This window comes from Myotis lucifugus, unplaced genomic scaffold (genome assembly GCF_000147115.1).
Source record: "Myotis lucifugus unplaced genomic scaffold, Myoluc2.0 scaffold_58, whole genome shotgun sequence".
NCBI lineage: Eukaryota > Metazoa > Chordata > Mammalia > Chiroptera > Vespertilionidae > Myotis > Myotis lucifugus.
The window spans coordinates 4,723,243-4,748,038 of record NW_005871106.1 but is presented as its reverse complement, the minus strand read 5'-3'; the positions used below and the strand labels follow the sequence as shown (position 1 = coordinate 4,748,038).

At 36.4% G+C, this 24,796-nt stretch overlaps 1 protein-coding gene across 7 annotated transcripts in view; it reads left to right on the top strand.

Moving 5' to 3' along the window:
• PPP4R1 (protein phosphatase 4 regulatory subunit 1) overlaps nt 1–24,796 on the top strand; it is a 56,819-nt gene that overhangs the window by 1,811 nt on the left and 30,212 nt on the right. For 3 of the 7 annotated variants that reach the window (XM_023754255.1, XM_023754252.1, XM_023754251.1), the window contains exons 1-8: nt 89–140; nt 14,689–14,824; nt 15,683–15,789; nt 17,513–17,655; nt 18,144–18,290; nt 20,716–20,823; nt 21,217–21,282; nt 22,853–23,011. In XM_023754255.1, the coding sequence (XP_023610023.1) occupies nt 110–140; nt 14,689–14,824; nt 15,683–15,789; nt 17,513–17,655; nt 18,144–18,290; nt 20,716–20,823; nt 21,217–21,282; nt 22,853–23,011 (897 nt within the window). In that variant the 5' untranslated portion in view covers nt 89–109. Of the gene's footprint in view, nt 1–88; nt 141–876; nt 1,170–14,688; nt 14,825–15,682; nt 15,790–17,512; nt 17,656–18,143; nt 18,291–20,715; nt 20,824–21,216; nt 21,283–22,852; nt 23,012–24,796 lie in introns of those variants that run through there. The other 4 variants (XM_014456314.2, XM_006089287.3, XM_023754254.1 and 1 more) reach the window with 4 other exon arrangements.

Below are 24,796 nucleotides of genomic sequence, written 5' to 3'. Positions count from 1 at the left end.
GCTTCACCTGGAGGGGTCGCTCCGCGGCCGCGGCCCCTGCGGCCCCGGGGGCGGTTAGAAGGCCGTGTGGCCCCGGCGGGAACGACTGTTCGGAGGGCAAGTTTCTTGCATGCAGATGTTCGCACATCACCCAGCCCTCCGTACATACTACATTTTCAGCTTTCCCTTGAGATGGGAAGTTTTGAAAGAATTGGTTCTTTTGTGTAAGAAAGAAAAACTTGGACCTTGTTTCCAGAATAGCGTCAGGGAGGACTTGTGCGTTTCCCATGGGCTCTCCTGGCCTCCGAAGGTGATTGGGGGTTTGTTCCGAGTTGACATGACGACCGCGGTAGGATTTCTGATGTAGCGAGAGGAAAGCCCGCCGGATGCTGAGATTTACTTGGATAAGTAATTCCGAGATGGCTACAGTTTGAAATCGCTCTTTTAAATACTGTGTAATTCATCCTTAGTATTGTCTAGTATGGTTTTCCTTGCCCAAACCAAGCTTAATTTTTAAATTCCTGGGGTGTCGTTGTTGTTTTTTTGAGTGAATTAAGGGGAATTCACTATTTAGAAGGATTCTATAAAAAGAGGGATTGTTTTTAAAGTAACCGAACCGTATTCACACTTACCTTTTGCTAAGTATGGATTTGTTTTTGTTTGGTCTTTTTTATTTTTTCTTAAGTAAAAAGCTCTTAAAGGGAGCCGTCCTCATATAGTAGACAGTTTTTATATTTCACTTAATGTTTTACCTTAGTCCACTAACCTGCCTATGAGTGAGTTTATAATGTTATTTAAGGCAGCTGTTGATTTCTTGCAAAGTTAGGTTTAGAGAGGTGCTTCTGGTGGTTGTCTCGAAACAGGGGCTTCTCATTCTTGTATTTTGCTTCAAGACTTTGTAAATAGAAGATGTATTAATTCAGCAGAGATTTAGGAACGTCTGGAGCAAGAACTTCTGCATATTAATTTATTTTCATTTCTGTGCCATGTACTCTTACAGGATGAGCTGCAGTATCACTTTTGTCTTGTCTGACCCTAGGGAACATAGTCTAGAGGGGAAAGCATACCTGTGAAGAACTCAACAATGATTTATTCATGAGCCTCAAGACTTCTGCTCCGTCCTGAGGATATAGCTGTGCAAATGATGGTCCCAGTCCATTGCCCTCTAGTGGTTTATAAGCAATTTTAATGTAAGTGTGATAGTGAAGGCGTCAGAGGCAACGTAGCACAGTAGTTAATAGACAAGATGCTAGAGCCAGACTGCTTTGTTCCAATCTTGGCATTGTCATTTTGGACAGACTCCTGTAACTCAACCTGTCTATGCCTAAGATTTGTTATTTGTAAATAGCCTATAAATATTACATACCTTTTTGAGTTGTTCAGTGCCTTATGTAAATGAATGCATGTAAAACACTTAGAATAGTTCCTGGTAGCCCTGGCCAAGTGGTTCAGTTGGTTGGAGTGTTGTCCCGTGTACTGAAAGGTTGTGGGTTCAATTCCCAGTCAGGGCACATACTCAGGTTTCGGCTTCGATCTCCGAATGGGAGGCAACCAATCCATGTTATTCTTTCACATCGATGCCTGATGTTTCTCTCTTCCTTCCTCTCTCTCTCAAAAAAATAATAATAATAACAGTACCTGGTAAATAGTGCCTATTCTATGTTCATTATGAATAAAGTATAAGGAAGCTTAAAAGAGAGCAGAAAAGAAAATACTGATGTTGAGTATAGAATTAATATATATTTACAAGTGCTTTTAATGCTTACAGTTAATTTTTTAAAGGTTCTGTTAGTTTCCAGTGTGTTTTAGTTTAGGATAAAATGCTAGACATTTGAAGGCACAGATAGTTTATTTGCATATGTATAATTTCATTGAAGACTTTATTAAAATAATTGTTTATTGTTCTCAGTAGTTAGTTTTTATAGGTGATACTATCATGGCCCTGGAAACTTTCCCTTACTCCGTTGGTTCTTCTGGCTGGTCGAATAAGTCAAACAACATACAGCAGATCAACAGGAAAAAGTCAGATTTTCACATGTGCATTTTTTCATAAGCATACAAATTCCAAAGACAATGAGGCAAAATGGGGTATAGATGTCATTTTGGATAAAGCTGAAGTAGGTAAGGGCAACTCATAGGTACTGAGAAAGTAGCAAATACATTCTTGTTATGCTACTCAGAGACAACAGGACAGAGGGAAATCTAGGGAACAGATTTTTTCACAGATCCTTTCTGTCAACCACACTTAATTTATATGTGCAAAAGTGAGTATGCTAAGTGGTAATCCTAGAGTTCCCTTTCTGAAGCAGGTTTTTCCATCTGAATCCCTTAGAGAAGAAAAGGGGGAGGTTATAAAACAAACACACAAAAAAACCACTTCCTGAGTTAGTTGGGCTTTAATTGTTTGCAGCTCAAAATAATCTTTATGCCAGGGTGACACATCCCAGGGAGAGCTCCCTACCCTGACAATACCTTTACCCAGAATATTTAGAAACAAGGGGTCTTTGAATATATGGCCAGTTGAAGAACCATTTGCCTTCTATTGTGAAGGGAGAAAGAATGAGAGAAATTTGCCCATGGTGCCTAGATCGAGGGCAAGATGTTTGGTAAGGGGATGACAAAGCTTGTCACATCCTGGAGAATCTGGAGAAGGTAGAGAACCAGAGATGTCAGCAAGAATGGAGCTTGGGCTCCCCTTACAACTAGGCTATATCTTATGAGCCCACTTTCTGTCTCAGGCAAGACTGGTATGGAGGCCGGCCTCCAGAGTAGTTGTGCACCAGGTCCTGCCACTTCTTCCAAGCTAGGTCTGAGTTGGCCTTGAAATGGGAAGAAATTATTTTCTAGCCAAGCTCTACAATCTTGATTGTTTTTCCTAAATGCAGAACCACCTCCAGGACCTAGACTAAGGCAGAAGAGAGGATAAATACTATAGTACTGGTAATCTGCAGCTGTGGAGACTAGGAGAGGACCTAGGTAGGGTCTATATCTTGAGTAGGAGTGAATTGCCAGACCTTGGTAAGAGTCTCAGGTCTTTTGATTTGATTTGTTTTATTTTAAGCCCTAAAGTCTATGTATAGAGTCAGTAGAAAAGTGGGTGGAATAGGTAAAAGGGTTAGTCAAAGACTGTCTTGACTGATACCCCAAGGGAGAAAAAGAAACAAAGTTCTAGTATGTAAAAAATGGTGCATTGTACAGGGTGGGACAAAAATAGGATTATAATTGTGAGTACATGAAACCCAGAGTTTATTTTTGTATTATTATGTATTAATTATTGTATTTTTCACATGAACAACTTTAAACCTATTTTTTGCCCCACCCTGTATGTACATATAAAAATATCATAAAGGTAAGTAAATAAAATTATTATTAGGTATTAACTTTAGGAAAATAATGCAATAAAAATGTGTTTTAGTTTAAAAGTAATACTTTCAGTACTGCACATGAAACAAACATACTTTGAATTTCAAAGTGAAAGCAAGCCAGTGATTCCATTGGAATAGGTGACTTCAGAGTTGGGTAAACTCTTTTTGTTCCTTGAATAATGGGAAGCAATGCGAAATAGCAGGTAGACTTTCAGAGAAAGATATTTTAAATTTCTTTTTTAAAGGATAGATTATTGATTTTTAGAGAAAGGAAGGGAGAAGAGAGAAACATTGATGTGAGAGGAACATTTATTGGCAGCTTCCTACATGCCCTGTACCGTCCCGGGGTGAATCAAGCCCAAAACCCAGGCATGTGCCCTGACCAGGAATGGGACCAGCAACTTTTCAGTGCACAGGACAACACCCAACTAACTGAGCCACACCAGCCAGGGCAAGATATTTAAAATTGTTATTGTCAGTTTTCCAACAGTTGCTAGATTTCTAAAAGAGGTAAGATATACTTAAAATATAGTAAGATTTGCCCTGGCCAGGTTGCTCAGTTCATCAGAGTATCTTCCCAATACGACAAGGTTGCCAGTTTGATCCCTGGACAGGGCACATACAAGAATCAATCAAAGAATGCATAAATAAGTGGAACAACAAATAAGTATTTTTCCCCCTCTTTCTCCTTTTCTCTTTCTCTCAAATCAATCAAAAACAGAAATTTTAAAAAGAGATACAGTAAGATTTGACAAGTTAATGCTTATAAAAATAATTTCATTGAAGGAGTTTGATTAAAATTTACATTTTTAAGAAAAGAATACATTGAAGAATATTTTAAAAGAATGATATAGCACTGAATATTTTTTTAGTAGCTTTCATAAACAGACTATTCCTCGCAACCCTGTGATGTGTAGGCTGTGGTATTCTGATATTAATTAAATAAGTAAGTAAACTGATATGCAAAGGGACTAAACTATTTTCTCGGGGAAAATTCCTAAGTAGCAGCCAGAATTTTAAGCTAGGCCTCCTGATTCTAAAATATTGTATTTTAAATATTGTCTCTTTTAAGAAGAGTTTATTGCCCAGTTTATAACATCGAGCAGCCCAAGTTTCTTACACAGGCAGTTTGTTTGAACCATGTTTAAAATACCCTTGAAGAGTAATCTAGTATGCTGCATGTGGTTTAATTTAGAGATAATTAGAATGGATGTTGGATATAATATAGCTTATTTCATTTTTATGTTAACTTTTCTTTCAGCTGTAATTAGCATGATGTTAAAGAGCTTTGGGAGCTATATTATGGAATATGCCATACCACAGAATTTTCCATATTTCTTTAAGCTTTGGAATCCTTTTACATGAATCACAACTAATTGGGTGTAACTGCCTATACTACACTCTAACTACTTTTAAAAACCTGAAACTAGTTTTGATAAACTTCTTAAATCCTTGCCACCTGGGGAAGTGCTGGAGCCAGGGAATCAGTCAAAAATCCTAGGAAGGTGCCCTTGGAAGTCATGATATTTATAAATGTTGTTAAATGGGGATTTGGAAAAGTGAGTCATGGGACTTGGTAGCACGTTTTAATTGCTACCAACAAGACTGGACAGGAGAAATCTTTATTTAGATTGAATATACTTGATATCCAAGAAAAGATTGCTTAAGATGGTTTTAATGATACCCACATGTGTATAGAATCAGTTAATGATGCCTTGAGTAACAATTCCCCGTGTAGACTTTTTTTAAAACAGAAGGAAAAAGCAGGGGAAATCCTTTGTAAAAATATACATGTTGGCTGCCTAGGATTGTAGCTGCACACAAAGAAACCAACCCATCTAAATACAGAGGTTTTTGTTTATTCTTCCTGCTTATGAAAGATAAATACCTCTTATTAGATAAAGTTCATTCGTCTGCTACATATGTTTGATCACTGGTTTATTTTATTTCTGGTCCTTTTATCTCAGTTCGTCTTCTCATCAAAATAAAGAATTTATATTTATTAAACTATTATTACTTCACTCCTATGTTTGCCTTATATTTTGGAATTTTGGATTTTTCCTTCTTGATGGCAAACAATTTTTGCCATCAGCTACATGGTGGGCACAGAGAGGAAGGGAGAGGGATAGAGAGTTAGAAACATCGATGAGAGAGAAACATCGATCAGCTGCCTCCTGCACATCCCCTACCGGGGATGTGCCCGCAACCCAGGTACATGCCCTTGGCCGGAATCGAACCTGGGATCTTCCAGTCCGCAGGCCGACGCTCTATCCACTGAGCCAAACCGGTTTCGGCGGATTTTTCCTTCTTGATGGCAAACAATTTTTGCCATCAGCTACATGGTGGGCAGTCCCTAAACTTAAATTAGGGTGTTTTGCTGTTAGCTTGGATCTGAAAATAAACCTATTTTTAAAAAATTTTTATTGATTGATTTTAGATAGAGAGAAAGGGCGGAAGAGAGAGAGAAAGAAAGAAAAACATCAATTTGTTTTACTTATTCATACATTCATTGGTTGATTGTGTTTGTTTTTTTAATGTTTTTATTGATTTTTTTTATTTGTTTTTTTGGAGAGAGAGGAAGGGAGAGGAAGAGAGATAGAAACATCAATGAAAGAAAAACAAAAAACAGAAACATCAATGAAAGAGAAACATCGATCATCAATTGGGTGCCTCCTGCAACCCGGGCATGCGCCCTGACCGGGACCAAGCCTGCAACCCGGGCATGCGCCCTGACCGGGAACTGAACCAGCGACCCCATGGTGCATGGAACAACACTGAACCAACAGAGCCACACCGGCCAGCCCATTGGTTGATTCTTGTATATGCCCTGACCAGGAATCAAACCCTCAACCTTAGCACATCAGGATGACTCCTTAATCAACTGAGCTACCTGACCAGAGCTGAAAAATAAACCTAATTTAATGTTTTAGGGAGAAGAGTGAGGTGGCACATCTATGGAATTTTGACTAAGGAGGTTGAAAGGCCTGCATTCCCTATAACTTCTAAGAAGCTGTTTTTGTACTGATCTTTCTGGCCCATCACCTAAGATTTCCTTTCTCCAAAGCCATCCCCTGACTCTCCTACGTCAAGTCTTAGCTCCTTATCCCCTTAGATTTAGAAGCAGACTTGTTTTCTGGCCTACTTTATATCAGTTTGGTTGATATTTGAGCATTTATCATTCTATAATTCTGAAATATGTCCCAGGAAAGTTTTGTGTAGGGGGAAGGAGCACTGGGCTTTGTAAATCTTCAGACGTGGGTTCAAATTCTGACCCTTGCCACTTATTCATTGTGTGATCTTGAGCAAGTTGCTTTTCTCAGCTGTTTTCTGTCTTTAAAATGTTAATGGACTTTTGGATTGTTTCCAGTTTTGGTCTATTAAAAATAAAGCTGCTATAAGCATTCTTTGTGTGAATATATATACTCTTTCTCTTAGGTATATACCTAAGAGTGAAATGGCTGATTATCTTTTTAAGAAACTGCAAAACTTTTTCAAAGTGGTTGTACCATGTTACACTTCCACCAGCAATGTTTAAGAGTCCCAGGTGCTCCACACCATTGTTAGCACTTGTGTGAGCTGTCTTTATTTTAGCCATTCTATTAACCATTTGTATGCCATAAGCGTTTATAGACTCAAGAGGCAGACCTTTTTTTAATTAAATTCAAAATATCATGGCAGTTAACTGGTTAAATGTGTAGTGGTTTTTTTCCTGTAGTTTGAATTTGCATTTCCTTATTGACTAATATTGCTCATCTTTTCATGTGTTCATTTACTATCTATATGTCTTCTTTGGTGAAGTGTTTAGATCTTTTGCCCATTTTTTTATTGGGTTAATTGTTTTCCTATTAAGTTTTGAGAGTTCTTTATATATTCCAGATACAAGTCTCCTCTTGTGACTTGCAAATATTTTCCAATCTGTGACTTGTCTTTTCATTGTCGTGATTTGCAAATATTTTCCAGTCTGTGACTTGTCTTTTCTTTGCCATAACAGTGTATTTCAAAGAGCAAAAGTTTTGAATTTGATATTCAACTTATTGTTTTTACAGATGCCCTTTATCAGATTGAGAAAGTTCCCTGAATTTACTGACAGCTTTCTTGAAATTAGGAATGGATGTTGGATTTTGTCATTGCTTTTTCTGCATCTATGATGTTTGTTTTATAAGTTTAAAATGAATTCTGTTGACTTTTTAAAGTAGATATTGTGAATTTTTCAGTGGGAAATTTCAAATACACACAAAAGCCAATGAGTCAACATATACTCAGTATACCCACTACTTAGCTTTATCTTTCATCTATCCCTTCCTATAACATCGAACTATGAGGGGAGTGAGGGAAGAGGTAGCTAGAGTACTCTAAGTACATCCCAGGTGTTACTTTATTTTAACTATAAATGTTTCACAAGGGATATACTTGGAAGTGTCATGTTCCAATCTATAAACAGAAGGACTTCTAAGGTTATGGTAAGATGCAGTAATTATGAACTTATGATTTATGGTTTAAATGATTAAATTCTTTAGACATTTGCCTTGCTGGTTTTACTGTAGTAAAGCACATCTGTATAATTACTAAACCCACTTTCATTTTAATCATATTGATCACCAGATTAAGAGAAGCAAAATCTTGCTTATTTTTATCTTGTTAAAGTACATTTCACCTTTTTGGGTCAGCCTTAATGCTAACAAAGGAATATTGGTAAACAAAAGTTTAATGTTATATTGGTTTGTTATATCATTCTATAGGATCACATAAACTTTAAAATTTGAGTTTGCTACACCTTTGGTGAGCCAGTTATCTCAGAATTACTGAAATCAAGAACTGGAGGATAGATTAATATATTAATTTTTTTTATGTTAAACATGAGAAAGTTTAGGCCCAATATGTCACAGATATAAAGGTGAAATGTTGGCAGAAGCTAGAGTATAACTCAGACCTTACAGGTTTTAATATTCTTTTCCTGGGTACCATCTAACATAGCTCTTTAACTTGCTGCAAAAAGAAGATGGGAGGCATTTCTGGATTTTTGTTGTTGTTGTTGTTTAAATTACCATTTGTTGCCCTGGCTGGTATAGCTCAGTTGGTTGAGTGTCTTCCTGTGCACCAAAAGGTTGCTGGTTCGATTCCTGGTGAGGGCACATGCCCAGGTTGCAGGCTCAATCCCTAGTAGAGGGTATGCAGGAGGCAGCCAATTGATGTTTTGCTCTCACTTTAATGTTTCTCTTTCTCCCTGTCTTTGTAAAAATCAATAAAAAATATTCAAAGTAATTATGTAAAAAATGACCACTTACTGTCATACTGTATGTTGGACATTGTGCTATAACCTTACTTATAATATTCCCCTGAGAGCTATGTAGTCCCACAAGTTTACAAAAGTTGTACTTCATAAGGCTTATCTAACAGTTCATTTGCTCAGTCACCAAACTTGAAAGTGGTAGGTTAAATTAAAATGTGACACAATATTTATTATTTTATTTACTACTTTATTTATTACTGTGCTCTTACTGCTTTCCAATTTTGGCTTCCCTTAAGTTACAATTTATTTGGGTCATTTAATCTCCTGAAGATTCCAGAGTATATAAAGGTAATAGCCTGTTCTTTAAGTATTTGGTGAGTAAAATACTTTTTATCCTCAGTAGCTCCTGTCATGAGAATGTTAAAAGCAAAATATATTCTTTTCTTTGTTTTAAAGCACTCATGTATGAGGGAACCAGTCATTGGAGTAAAAGTGGGTAAGAATGAACCAATGTCACCCCAGTAAATTCAATTTTTAAAAAAGTGGGTAAGAACATTGATGTGATCTGATGGGTCTTTTATTGTTATTAATCCTCACCTGAGGATATTTTTCCATTGATTTTTAGATAGAGTGGAAGGGAGGGGGAGAGACAGAGAGAAACAGCGATGAGAGAGAGACACGTTGATTGGTTGCCTCCTGCACGTGCCCTGACCAGGGCCAGGGATTGAGTTTACAACCAAGGTTTTTGCCCTTAACCAGAATCGAACCTGGGACCCTTTCAGTCCATAGGCCAATGCTCTATCCACTGAGCCAAACTGACCAGGGCTGATCTGATGTGTCTTGAACCTGTCACTAGGAATGACCTGAAGTAGTCACTTCAAAATCTTACTGCTTAATTTATATTCAAATTTATATACTGCTTTGAATTTATATGCAAAGTCAGATTTGATAAAAATAATTTTTACACCTATAAAAGTAATTTAAAATTTATCAGCGTAGTTTTTGGTAGAAATAACTTCCAGACTTCAAATAAATTCAAGACTTTATTGGGGGTTGGTGGTAATTTGGACCTGGATTTGCTCAGATTTTATATTTGGATTAACTGTGGGGAAAAAAGAATTACTAACCAAAGTAATTGGGTTAATAGATTATAAGAAAAATGTTTACTCGCTGAAGGGAACAAGCAACACAGCTATATATAATGTATGGGAGATCCACGCATGCAAGTGCTTTGATAAGCTACATATTTCTCAGATTGTCAAATACTGTTTAGAAAGCATGATCTTCAGTGTAAGTTAACTTGTGTACATGTGATGAGTGTATCTTTGGCCTTGGTAAAACTACTTAGGAAAGGAGTGTACACTTAGGAATAAAGGGCCTCAGACTAAACCAGTGGTTGGCAAACTGCGGCTCTCGAGCCACGTGCGGCTCTTTGGCCCCTTGAGTGTGGCTCTTCCACAAAATACCGACTTGTGTGCATGGGCCACAAAGTTTCATTCGCACTGTACATGTGCGCCCGCACGTGGTATTTTGTGGAAGAGCCACACTCAAGGGGCCAAAGAGTCGCATGTGGCTAGCGAGCTGCAGTTTGCCGACCACTGGACTAGACTCAGGGAAACTAACAATCAAGGGTGAATTTGCAAAGGAGATTCCAAAAGAGAAGTTTAAAATTATTCTATGCGAATTCAGAGATTTTTCTTCTTAGAATTAGATCTCCATTTCCTTAACACTACTATTGTTCAACTCTTTTGGATTATGTGGGCGGGCAATAATAATATGGGATTTATAGAACTTTAAAAACAGAAAAACATAGGAAAGGTTACATTTACCTGGGTGGGGAGAAAAATAAGGCTTCAATTTGAAAGAACATGAATACATTTTAAAGGTAGATGGATCATGTGAATAGAGAATTAGTGTAGTGCATGTCAGTGACTTGAGACCAGAGTTAGTTCAAAAGATCTTTATCTCACTAGACAAGGAAGACAGAAAAAGTGGATTAATATGACATAGAGTCTGTTGTTGCTTATAATACTCATCCTTAAAATTATATATGAATTCAAGCCTGACAAACTCAATTTGAATCTTTTAGTATCTTTAGAACAAGTGAACTCAGGTCTTAGGGAGTTCAGAATGAACTAGAAACACTATTGGTGGTACTTTGGATTTAAGTACAAATATAAGTGAATAATTCCAGTGTAAAACATATAAATGCATTCTTATTGCACAACATTATGTAGCTAGTTTTGGAATTAAGGAAGTGATATGCTTACTAAATAAATGGAATAAAGGTTTGATGGACAGTGTAAAAAAGAAAAAAGAAAGAAAGCATGATTTTTGGTAGCTAATTGGAAAGCAGATAAATACACTGATATCTTACTTGTTTATGTGTATACTTTAGGGAAATGTTTTTTGAAATATTCATAGAATGAACTTTAGCAAATTATTCTTGCTTAAATTAATTGAGATTAAACATGCTACAGGACAATTTCATACTTATAAAAGTTTCATTGGAGAAATGCATGGATCGTCTTTCTCCTTTGCTAGTGGGTGTAGGGTTCTTATGATATCTCGAGAAAAAGAATTTTCTGAGACTCGCACAGGAGTATGAGTGATTTTTATTTGGGTGGAATTACATCTCTCGGTTTCCAAAGTCCCATTTTCCTTAATCCAGTCCTGGAAGATGTGCAGCTGGGGATTCAGTAGAGCTAGAAGCAAAGCCAGAGTCCAGAGTTTCCGTTCCATGGTGGAGCTGGGTCTGGTGTAGCATCAGGCTAGTTGTAGTCCATTAGTCAGTTGTGTGGAGGGTCCACATGGTATGAGCATGAAAGTCCTGCAACCAGGAGAGCAAGAGGCAAAAGAGCCAAGAGCGAGAACTTTGTTTAGGAGATTAAATATCTTAAATCTTCCCATAATTGCAGTGGCCATGCCTACTCTGGCCAATCACCTATTCCCAGGTATGACTGACAGACAAGTACCGTCCCTGTTTCACCCAGGCTTTACTGGGAATCTATCTAAACTGCAGCTTCTTGACAAAATTGTACAAAATGGCATCCCCATAATATTTGGCCTTCCCTTTACTCCTTTGCAGTTATTCATAACTAGGTTAAATTACAACAGTATCATTAGATCATTTGTCAGGATTTCGTAAACATTTAATATTTATATTTGTAGGGAAGGATTCTGATAAGCATATTTCTACGAAGTACAAATTGAAACTTGACATACCTGTTTGCTTAAGGCTATAAGGTCCTTCAGATTTGTTTTTCTTTTTTGTTGTTAATTTTTGTCCCTAAGCTGTGACTTAATTGCATTTCTGCTACATCATTAGACCAGGGTTGGAAAATTTCTGAAAGGGCCCGATAGTAAATATTTTAGGTTTTGTGGGTCATGTGCTGTTTGTTGTACCTACTTAGCTCTGCCTTGTAAGGTGAAAGTGTTACTGGAGGAACAAATTTCTCCATCGCTTGTGGGAGCAGGGTTCTTACAATATCTTTAGAAAGTGAATTTTCTAATATTCACACGGGAGAATGAATGGTTTTTATTGGCGTGGTGTTACAGTCCTCAGGTTGTAAAGTCCCATGCCCCTTAAACCAGTCCTTTTAAACCAGTTGAAAAAGGTACAACTGGGTTCCAGTAGAGCCAAAAGCAAGGCCAGTATCCAAAGCTTCTGTTCCATGTTGCAGCCGGGCCCAGTTTGGCATCAGGCTAATTAAATTCCATTTGTGTATTGTGTGGAGTCCACATGGCCCACACAATGTGTGTGCCCCATTGCAACAGGAGTCAGGTGCAAACAGCAAGAGAGAGAGCCAAGAGCCTAGGCAGTGATGGCGAACCTATGACACGCGTGTCAGAGGTGACACGCGAACTCTTTTTTTTGGTTGATTTTTCTTTGTTAAATGGCATTTAAATATATAAAATAAATATCAAAAATATAAGTCTTTGTTTTACTATGGTTGCAAATATCAAAAAATTTCTATATGTGACACGGCACCAGAGTTAAGTTAGGGTTTTTCAAAATGCTGACACACCGAGCTCAAAAGGTTCACCATCACTGGCCTAGGGAGCAAACTTTCTTTGTTCGGAAGTTTATTCAGATTTCATGCCCTTTCAGTGGCCACGCCTATTCTGGCCACGGACTTGCTTCCAGGTGTGACTGACAGACAAGCACCTTTCCATGTCACTAAGACCTTACTGGGCATGGGTCTGTTGTACAGTCCCTTCCCCCGTGTATCAGTGGGGAAAAGACTTGTAAAGTGTTAAATTAGCAAAGCTGTATAAAAGGCATGCCTATATTACTTAGTCTTCCCTTTACTCCTTTCTTGTTAAGTAATAGCCAAGTTATTACCAAGGTATCAAAAGCAGTCATAGAAAATACATAAATGAATGAGCATAGCTGTCTTCCAATAAACTTTATTTACAAAAACAGACATGGGCTAGTTTAACCTGTTGAACACAGGTTGCCGATCCTGCACTATACTGTGGTAAGTTCAAGGTCTGTAGCATTTTTATTCTTTAGCCATCACAGTGTCCAGCACACAGTAGGCCTTTATTGCATACTTGCTGGGTGAGATGAATCTTAATTTTTCTGGCCACACTAAATAAGGACATAAATCTAACTTACAGTCAAATAATGAAATAATTTATTTTAAACTAAACTGTTACTTTGAAAACTTTCAGCCCTACACAAAACATTCAGCCATTGTTAGCATTTTGCCAATTTTCTATATTTTCTCTATAATAATTTATACACACACAATGTAATGTATACATTTTTTTAATTGATTTCAGAGAGGAAGGAAGAGGGGGAGAGAGAGAAACATCAATGATGAGAGAGACTCATTGATCAGTTGCCTCCTGCACACCCCCTACAGGGGATTGAGCCTGAAACCCAAGCATGTGTCCTGAATGGGAATGGAACCAGTGACCTCTTGGTTCACAGGTTGATGCGCAACCACTGAGGGCTGGGCCCTCACAGTACATTTTTAATCTTTTTATTTTATAGTACATATTTTTTGCTTTAAACAGTTAATTATCCTTTAAAGAGATTTTTTAAAATAAGAAGGCCTTTGTATTTACCCATATACTTACCATTTCTGTTGCTCTTCATTTCTTTGTTGTAAATCCAGATTTCCATCTGGTATAATTTTTTTCTTGAAGTACTTTCTTTAATCTTATAATGCAGGTCTGCTGGTGATAATATCTGTCAGTTTTTGTATGCCTGAAAAAAATCTTTATTTCACCTTTGCATTGAACAATATAAATTTCAAAGATATTTGAAAGATTTCTATTTACAGGGTATATAGAGTTGGAGGTTGACATTGTTTTTTCTTTCAGTCTTCGGGCTTGTATTGTTTCTGATGAGAAATTTGCTGTAATTCTTGTCTTTCTCTTCTGTGTATAATGTTTTTCTCTGACTGCATTCCAGAATTAACTATCAGTGTTTGACATTTTATTTATTTACTAGAGGCCTGGTGCACAACATTTGTGTACTTGGGGGGGGGGGTCCCCTCAGCCACCTGCGCCCTTTAGCAGTCTGGGAGCCCTCGGGGGATGTCCAACTGACGGCTTAGCGCTGCCTCAGAGGTGGGAGAGGCTCCTGCCACCACCGCTGCGCTCACCAGCCGTGAGCCTGGCTTCTGGCTGAGCAGCGCTCCCCCTGTGGAGCGCACTGAACACCAGGGGGCAGCTCCTACATTGAGTGTCTGCCCCCTGGTGGTCAGTGCGCGTGATAGCGACTGGTTGTTCCGCCATTTGGTCGATTTGCATATTACCTTTTTATTATATAGGACAAGTTGTGTTCTAATTGAATGTGTAAGTTCTCAGGTCTCTGTGATTACTCTTTTCTGATCACTGCTCTGTGACCAAACTTTAGAGTTTCTACAGCCTCTTGACTCCTTTGTTTCTAGAGGCAATTTAGAACATACCTGTAAAAAAAAAGCAGAGAAAGCATCCTTCCGTTGTTCATGGCTTCTGAATTGATTCCAAGATTCTCTTGTGATTCTTTGTACCATTCCAGACTCATAAAGGGCAGTTTTACTTAAGCTGCTTCAGACAGGCAAGGGGTGCTTTTTAGTTTCAGAGTATTATAAGGAGTATTTCTGATGTCTCTGATAGTTGGTGTGGATGACTACAGCTCAGAGTCTGATGTGATTATTATACCTTCAGCCCTGGACTTTGTCTCACAAGATGAAATGTTGACGCCACTGGGGAGATTGGACAAGTATGCTGCAAGTGAGAACGTATTTAACAGGTATGTGCATATTTTTTTCACTAAAGTAGAAATGGAAGGATGGTTTTTATTACATTAATTTCAGGAGGGAAAATAAAATTACCCAGTTTAAAGTAGGTATTATTAACATGAGCAGTCTGAGTCTCCAAGTTCTCTTAATAATCATAGCCACGGCCTCTTTTATAGTTGTTTGCTCCTTGATCCTAGAAAGCATACAGCACTCTTTCTTTGCTTTTTGGCAAAAAAAAAAAAGAAGAAGAAGAAAAAAAGAAAGAGAAACCGTTGCTTTTTGCTATTAGACATAATTTTGATATTCGTATAAAGAAATTCCTAAGGAGTACCTTATTCTTTCAGCAGATGATGTTGTATACTTACCTTGTGCCAGATGATGTTCAAGGGAATTGTGACATGCAAGTGACTAAGATAACACTCTTTCTAATGCATTGTTTCTCTTATGGTCATAAGACCACCTGTATCAGACTTTTCTGGGAAATCTGAAAGTCTTTGCTTAAATTTTTTTTGAGTATAGATGTATAAAAGTCATTTAGTAAAAATATGTAAAGATGTTTTATATAATGAAGAATGAATAAATTTTCCCATTGTTGTACTTGAAAATTACTGATATGAATTTTCAGTGACTTTAGAAATTTGTTAAATCAGGTAAAGATGAAAAATATTTTCGTGAATATTCAATTTCATCTTGTTAAAATAAAATCCATGATGGCATATATCACTAAAGGAAATTAGGGACTTAATATATGCTATTAAATGTATAATGAAAAAATTTCTTTGAAACTATGTAGATTCTGCCTTTTGAAATTCTGAATGTTAACTATTGATGCCACTGAACACTATGTAATTTTGTGTGTGTGTGTGTAGACAAATGGTGGCCCGGAGTTTGCTGGATACATTGAGGGAAGTCTGCGATGATGAAAGAGATTGTATTGCTGTTTTGGAAAGAATTAGCAGATTAGCTGACGATTCAGGTATGTTTATGCAGAGAAAGTTTTCATTTACCAAATTTGTGTTTTTAAAACTAATGAAAAACTTAGTGTAATAAGAAATTTCTTTAAAATTTTTCCTAGGTAAATTGTCTAACCTATTAGTAGCAAGAAAATAAAAACCTGTTATTAAAATCCAAACATCTTATAATGGACCCAATATACAACTTTAAAGTTAATGTATATAATCCATCTTCCTAAGCAAATAAGCTTAGAATCTTTAAACCTTTGTTCTGCCTTATTTTATCAACTTTTATCTTGATTTTTTGTTCCCCTAAATTTAGCATTTATATTTTTATGATTTTATATAGTAAATGTGTTATTAATTTCTGTTTGTTGAAATCCAAAACTCTTCTGGACGTATTCATGCATAATTACCTTTAGGTAACTTTAATAATATTAGTAATAGGTGCCAAAGTTCTAATTAGGTCTGATGTAATGACTTGTATTGATAATCCATCATGTCTGTTTGTTTGTTAGCAACTTGCATCTCTTCTATGAATTGTCTATTCATTTTCTTTCTTGTATTCATTTGAACAGTGGGTTCGGGGTATATTTAGTTATTACTATTTTATTGTACATTATTTTGTTCTAGGCGGTTTTGCCTTTTAATTCAGTATGTAGCATCTGTTGCCTATAATGAAGCCTTTATAAAATGAAATGTGCTGGTATTTAGTTGATTTTGGATTTGTTCACCTTGAAAGGGCTTCCGACTAAAAATATTGTCTTTCATTGCTTTTGATCTAAAAATAAACACAACTTGTGGGTCTTAAATTTACCTAGAATTAATGTGAGGTGTGCAGTATAGGAATCTTTTTTTCTGATATAACTAGCTTATTTTCTTACCATTATTTATTGGATAGTTCATTCTTTTGAAACCCAGAGATTTGAAATGCCATATTTGTCATATTTAAATATGCCATATATACTTGGGTCTTTTCAGGACTTTTTGGTTTTGTAAAAAAATCTTTTAATAGTCTCCTTTAATATCACATACCTTTTTAGTCTTAGTTAAGTCTAACTAGAAATCCTCCATTCATTGACTAAACTTAAATTAGAAGCCAGTTCTTATGACTTGTCCGAGGAGGTTTTTATTTTTTTATTTTTTATATATATTTTTTTGTTAAACCTCACTTGAGGATATTTTTCCATTGATATTTAGAGAGAGTTGAATGGGGGGGGGGGGGGAAGAAACATCGATGTGAGAGAGACACATCGATTGGGCCCGAGGATCCAGCCTGCAACTGAGGTATGTGCCCTTGATTGATTAGAATCAAACCTAGCACCCTTCAGTCCGAGGGCTGATGCTCTATCCATTGAGCCACACTGGCTAGGGCCCGAGGAGGTTTTTAAATAGAGTTTATAGATAATACCATATTATAGTTGATGTGACTTGGATACTTAATCTTTAGCACAGTATGGCACAATGTAGGTAATGAATAAACTCATCCAGTCACTATAGGAAATGATTGCATTCTAAGTGCATACTATGAAGATACAAGCTTGGGTTGGGGGTAAGGTTCTCCTTTAACTCATAGGGTTGACCTGTACCAGTATATGATTGTGAAAAGGATTACAGAGTTAGAGAACATCTTGTAAGACCTTTTATAATGAGGATGAAAGTAAACCTTTCCTAAATACTCTCAAGCCCAGGCAAAGATTTTATTATTGTGGGGAATGTTTGCTCACATTTTTATCATTTCAATAGAACCAACTGTGAGAGCAGAGCTGATGGAACAGGTGCCTCATATTGCATTGTTTTGTCAAGAAAACCGGCCTTCAATACCATATGCTTTTTCCAAATACTTACTACCTATTGTGGTTAGATATCTCGCAGATCAGAATAATCAGGTAAGAGTGCCATTTACATGTTCTTAATGGAAATTTATCTAGTATGATATATGTAGAATGATCCGTTCATTTAAATATTTTTTCCTGTTTGTCACTGTTATTCTGTTTTAGAAAAGACTATTTGTCTTAGACAAGCTGTGTTGAGAATTTGGCAAATCTAGGTCTCCTTAATGCTATTATAGACAATGCCTCCTAGCTGCATCCTCACTTGGTCACTTGGCTCCCTCATAGGTGTCCCTCAGAGAGTTTCTTTGTGAGACATTTTACAAGATGGCTTCTTTGTTCCACTTCTGTTATAACACAATCTACCAGGTTCTATCTTTGCAGTACTTGAAGAAAATAGCCATACGTTTTTCTTTGCATGGTTTTACTAGTTGAGATGAGAAGTCTTCAGTTTTGTAAAGTCAAGTAATAGAGTTATATCATGTATGTACTTTGCTATGTCATGTCTGTACTTTGTTTACCGTATACTGTTAATTTTTTCCTAGGTAAGAAAAACAAGTCAGGCAGCTTTGCTGGCTCTGTTGGAGCAAGAGTTAATTGAGCGATTTGATGTGGAGACCAAAGTGTGCCCCGTCCTCATAGAGCTAACTGCCCCAGATAGCAATGACGACGTGAAGACAGAAGCTGTGGCTGTAAGTAGAATGTGATTTTTTAAATTTAGGTAAAAATTAGTCCTATATTGACTAATAGAAGGTGCTCAATAAATACTATGCTACATTATGTGCTATAGGGTTTATACATATATTAGGTATCAAAGTAGCCACAAATAATTAGAATTTGAAATAGAATGACTGGCAACAAGGAGATATAGGCTTACAAGAAAAGAGGTATTATTTTTTGTGGGCCCCATATTGTGCCAAGCAACTGGAAATTAGATGGTTCTGTCACTGGGCTCAAGCAAGATATACAGCAGGAAAATAAGTAGCTGTAAGATATTATTATGTCAAAATGGAAAAATAAGATGGGAGAAAAAAACAGTGCAGTTAAAAAAACTGTATTGAATAAAGAAACATTTGACCCCCTTTAATTGCTGTTGAACACTTTTCTAGGCATTGTGTAAGCACAGTAGGAAAAAAATAGTAATACTTGGATCCTGCCCTTGATACTATGGTCTTTGGGGGAAGGGTAGTCAAGCAAGTAATTTTACTTGATGTAAATTATGGTTATTAATGATATACAGATACTAATTCATTATGCACATAATAAAGTCAAGCATAATAGTACATTTTCTGTTTTTTTTTAACATGGTTAAATATTTTTATAGAAAACCATAAAAAATAGGGTATGAATTAGCATATATAGTAATATCTGTTGCACTTCACATCTATGGTTCCTGAGTTCAGATAGTAAGAATTCTGATCATAAATTAGGAAACTGATAAATTCACCTGAAAATTTATTCAAATCTGTTTGGAATAGAGTTTACTATTTAAACCTAAAATAAAATAATAAACATCTTTGTTGATATAAAAAAAATCAAACCAAAATTTTATGGTACTTCTGAAACATTAGTAGGATGAATTTGATCATCTTTCTAATCCATTTCCCTTAGAAATTCCTTGATTTTGTTATTTTTACATATGCAAGTACCAGTTAATAAGGTTAGATACTCTGGTACAGGTTAAGGTTTAGATACTTTTTCCCCAGTAATCCCATTTTTATTGAGGTGAAATTCACATAGTATACAATTAGCCATTTAAGGTGTACAGTTAAATAACATTTAGTATTTCCATAATGATGTACATCCACCACCTCTGTCAGGTTCTAAAACATAGATTTTTTTTTTCACAAGTTCCTCATGAAGGGAAATCAATTTCAGCATCATTGTTGGTTTGTATTGAGCAGAGTTTAACTTGCTCTGCTATAATTTGTGATAGGATTTAATAATAGTAAAATATTGTAATGAAAGTAAAAAGACTATACATAGCACTGGATGAAACTTGTGATGCTCTTGCAATTGGTTCACATTTATTTTGTCATGTTTTTCATTCCCTGACTTCCCAGCTGTTCTCTATCTTGGGAATAATTTATTCTAATATTTATAGATCAGTGGTACAGTATGACTTTGGCTCTTTAAGCTAGGGCTTGGAAATTCTTAGAAACAGCATAGAGTCAAATAACAAAACTGGCTTTGGGGTTTAGGAGATGTAGGTGTTATCCCCAGTTCTAAGGATATTTCCACTTGTTCATTGCTAACTTACAGAAATGAATATGATTTTTGTATTCTGACATGTTTTTATCCTGCAAACTTTCTAAATTTGTTTATTTGTTCTAGTGACTTCTTTGTAGATTCTGTGGAATTTTCTATGCAGACAACTGTGTCACATATGAGTAGAGCTTTCTTTCCAATCTGTATGCCTTTTATTTGTCTTATTTGTATGGCTGGGAGTAGATAGAATAGATGAATAGATAAACGATGAGAAATCATCAGAAATCTTTCTATATCAACTGTGGGGCAAATTCATTTAAAGACTGTTGGGCTGGTTTTCAAACAGTTCATCCTCACTTTGCCTAGCACTGCATTAATTGACACGTGTGTGTCGGAACTGTGTCCTTGCCTTCCCTGGAACCTAGGCTTTGCAGAGTAAGGATGTCGTTCCAGTATGCACAAGTTTCATTTAAAATAGTACTTTGTAAAGTAAGGACTGCCTCTGTTCAGTCTTTCTTAGCAATATAGATATACTAAACCCAGATCCTTCTTATAGATACTCTTTCCCACTAAATTAAATAGTCAACATTTATTTTCTTACTGAGAAAATGTAGGGTTTTACTGCTTTTAAAGTTAACAGGAAAAATGATTAATAAGATTGAAACTGTAGACGAAAATGAAGTTTTAATGATTTTCTCTGGGTTTACTATGCATTTAGTAACTATTGGTGATTACTATCTATTTTTCTGTCTTCAACTCAGATAAGATGAATTTTTTGTAATGGTATAATGATGCCATATCATATATTATATATTCTTAAGTTATATGCTTCTAATAAGTTAGCAAACTTAACTGGGAAAGCCTTGTTTAAAGATATTTTCAGTGTATTTTTGTTCTTATTTATTTTAGATAATGTGCAAAATGGCTCCAATGGTTGGGAAGGACATTACAGAGCGTCTTATCCTGCCTAGGTTTTGTGAGATGTGCTGTGATTGCAGAATGTTTCATGTTCGAAAGGTAATTTTTTAGTCTGGTTTGTTTGTTTGCTTAAGATTACTTGGTTCTAGTGTTTACTATATTGATATGTGAAATTTAGAAGATTATTTTTAGCCCAGCCAGTGTGGCTCAGTTGGTTGAGCATCGTCCCACGCACAAAGTGGTCACTGGTTAGATTCCCCATCAGGACACATGCCGGGGTTGCGGGCTAGATCCCCAGTAGGAAGCATGCAGGAGGCAGCTGATTGTTGTTTCTCTCTCATCAGTGTTTCTGACTCTCTTTCTCTTCCTCCCTCCCTCTCTAAAAACAAAAAAAAATCAATTAAGAAAATGCAAATTAAAAAAATAAAAATAAAGGGTTATTTTTAAAGAACCTTATATACTTTGAAATGTCAATGATGCTTTTGTTGTCAGGTCTGTGCTGCCAACTTTGGAGATATCTGCAGTGTAGTTGGCCAGCAAGCTACTGAAGAAATGCTGGTAAGTATTACAGAAACAAAGGAGTAATAAAGGAGTAAGTAGTGCATTACAAAATAGCACATAAAGTTTAAAGTGCATACATTTACTCCCAGATTTTATTAATACAATTTCACAAATATAAACCAGAGGGGAGTAGGACTTTGAGTTTAGGAGTTTAAATTTCTGTAATCTGAACTGTGCTTTTATAAAGACAGTTTGTTAAAAATGCAAATATGGCCCTGGCTGGTGTGTGTTCAGTGGTCAGAGCATCGGCCCACATACCAAAGGATCTTGGATTCGATTCCTGGTCATGGGCGTGTACCTGGGTTGCAGGTTCAATCCCCAGCTCTGGTCAGGGCACATTCAAGAGGCAACCAATCCATGTATCTCTCACATCATGTTTCTCTCTCTCTTTCTCTCTCTCTCTTTTTCTCTCTCTCTTTCTCTTTCTTCCCCTCTTCATCCCTCCCTCTCTTCCACTCTCTAAAAAAAATCAATGGGAAACGATTAACCAAAAAAAAGCAAGTATGTGTAAGGACCATTGATCAATTTTTACCTCTCTCATTTTTATTAAACAAATCAATTCTTATTTATTCAAATTAATCTTTATTAGCAATCCTCAAGTCTTTCAGTGACAAATCAACAGCTGGTTCTTTTTAAATAGTTAATTCATAAAATATATATACTTAATGTACAAGTTAACATACTTTGAGAGTTTCTGAAAATATTTGTTATGTAAAATAAGTTTAGGAATAAGCTCTTGAAAAACAACATTTAAGCTATATTTGTTGGAAGTATTTTGTTTTTACATAGCCAATAGTTTGTGAATTAGATGTATTTCATTTAAAATTACTGAGTATTAATGCTAAACAGGTCTTCTAAATTTTGTTAAAATCTAATACTGTAAAACACTTTAAAAGTAGAAAATGAAATAACACTGCACAAATACTTCAGAGATATTGCGAGTTTGGTTCCATACCATCACAATAAAGTAAATGTCATGGTAAAGAGAGTCACGTGAATTTTTTGGTTTCCCAGTACATATAAAGATTATGTTTACATTATACTGTAGTCTATTAAATGTGCAATAGCATTTTATCTAAAAAAAAAATGTACATACCCTTAATTTAAAAAGACTTTATTGTGCCCTGGCCAGTGTTGTGTTGTTCAGTGGTTGGAGCATCAGACCTCACACCAGAGGGTCGTTTGTTCAATTCCCTGTCAGAGGGTTGCAAGTTTGATCTCTGGCACCAGTCGGGGTGCATGTGGGAGACAACTGTCGATATGTCTCTTTCACATGAATGTTTCTATTTCTCTCTCTCCCTCCCAACCTCCCTCCTTTCCTTCCACTCTCTAAAAATCAATGGGAAAATATCCTTGGGTGGGGATTAATTTAAATAAATAAATAAATACATACATACATACATACATACTTTATTCCTAAAAAATGCTAGCCATCGTCTGAGTCTGTTGGAAAAATGGTGGCAATAGAGTTGCTTCATGCAGGGTTGCCAGAGCGAAGCACAATAAAATGAGGTATGCCTGTATTGCACTCTGTTTGTCTGCCTAACGAAACATTGTCCTTGCATAGCTGCCTAGGTTTTTTCAACTTTGTTCTGATAACGTATGGGGAGTCCGGAAAGCTTGTGCTGAATGCTTCATGGCGGTTTCATGTGCAACATGTCAAGAAATCCGACGGACTAAATTATCAGCACTATTTATTAATTTGATCAGTGATCCTTCACGTTGGGTAGGATTTTGTTTTAATTACTATTTTTGTAAATAATACATTTTACCGCAAACATGATTTGGAGTTCATAATTCAAGTAATAATTTGTTATTTAAGGCATGTTATTTTTCATTCTAGGAATAGACAATAGATAGACAGCTGTATTAACTTTTGTTTTTTTAAACTGGACAAACTTTCTGTTCAAATATAAAACATGTTCATTCCATTGCTATGATGTATCTATTGATTTTCAGGTTTTAAGCCAGGGGTGGGGAACATCTGGCCCACAGGTTATAAAAGGCCCACGAAATCATTTGGTCTGGCCCTACCAAGGCATTAGGGATGACCAAATATGCAGGCTAATGTTTAAGTTGATAATTTTGTATGGCCCATGAATGGCCCTTGGCAGAAAAAAGGTTCCCTACCCTTGTACACTAACCTTTAATATCTGGCATGTCTCACTTGGTCATAGTGTAATAATTGTTTATATGTTGGATTTTGCTAGTATTTTGTTAAGGATTTTTATATTCATATATGAGGTAATGGTCTGTAGTTTTTTCTTCTATGGCTTTTTATTATTTATGCTATCAGGGTAATAATGGCCTCATAGAACAAGTTGGGAAGTGTTTCCTATTCTTCTATGGTTTGGGAAGAATTGGTAATAATTCTCTTTTAAATGTTTAATAGAATTCAGGAGTGAAGCCAAGTCATCTGGGCCTGGGCTTTTCTTTGTGGGTATAGTCTTTTTTATTACTAATTTAATCTCTTCACTTGTTATAGGTCTATCCATATTATCTATTTCTTCAAATATTTTGTCTTCTCTCTTCTTCTGGTATTCCCATTACACATATGTTGGTGTGCTTAAATGGTGTCTCGCATTATTCTGAGATCATGTTTATTTTCCTCCTATTCTCTTTTCTCTGTTTTTCATCTTGTATAAGTTATATTGATATACCTCAAGTTCACTAATGTTTTTTCTACCAGTCCAGATCTATTGTTGAATTCATGTAGTGAATTTTTTATTTCAGCTATTACACTTTTCAACTTCAGAATTTCCATTTGGTTCTCTTTTTAAATATCCGTCTCTTTATTAGTATTCTTTATTTGATATGATATTATCCTCATACCTTTACTTCTTTAATCATGCTTTCCTTTAGTTCTGTGAACAATTTATAATGGCTGCTTTGAAGTGGTTTTTTTGTTGTTAAGTCCAGCATTTTATTGCTCTCACACACAGTTTCTGTTACTTAATTTTTTTTTTCAGTGTATGGATCATACTTTTCTGTTCCTTTCCATGCCTTGTAATTTTTTGTTAGAAACTGGACATTTTAGTTAGATAATGTATTGCAGCAAATTTGGGTATTGATACCCTTCTTGGGAGCTTGTAATTATTTGTTTGTTTAGTGACTGAGGGAATACTTTAGTGGATTCTTATTTCCCCCTTCAGGAGGCACAACTTTGGGTCTGCATGCCCACAGTCACCCTTGGGATGAGAACATTTTGGTAGGAGTGGGAGGTTCACCAGCTTGAGGTTCCCTTGTCTTATCTCTCCCAGCCTCACCAACTCGGGCATGGGCTTTGAGGGCCTCGGGATTCTGATCCCCGTCCAAGGTAGAGCCTCTATTCCACTAATGGGCCTCAGGTAGAAGGGAACCCCCAGCACTCCACTGCATTTGCCCAGGACCTGTTCTCAGCAACAGGTAGCTGAGGGCAGGGGTGCAAATGCTGAAAGCCCTCCAGCTGGGAGCTGGAGGAGAGGGAGTCCACTGTTCTTGGCTACAGCAGTCTGGAATGGCAGCTCAGCCT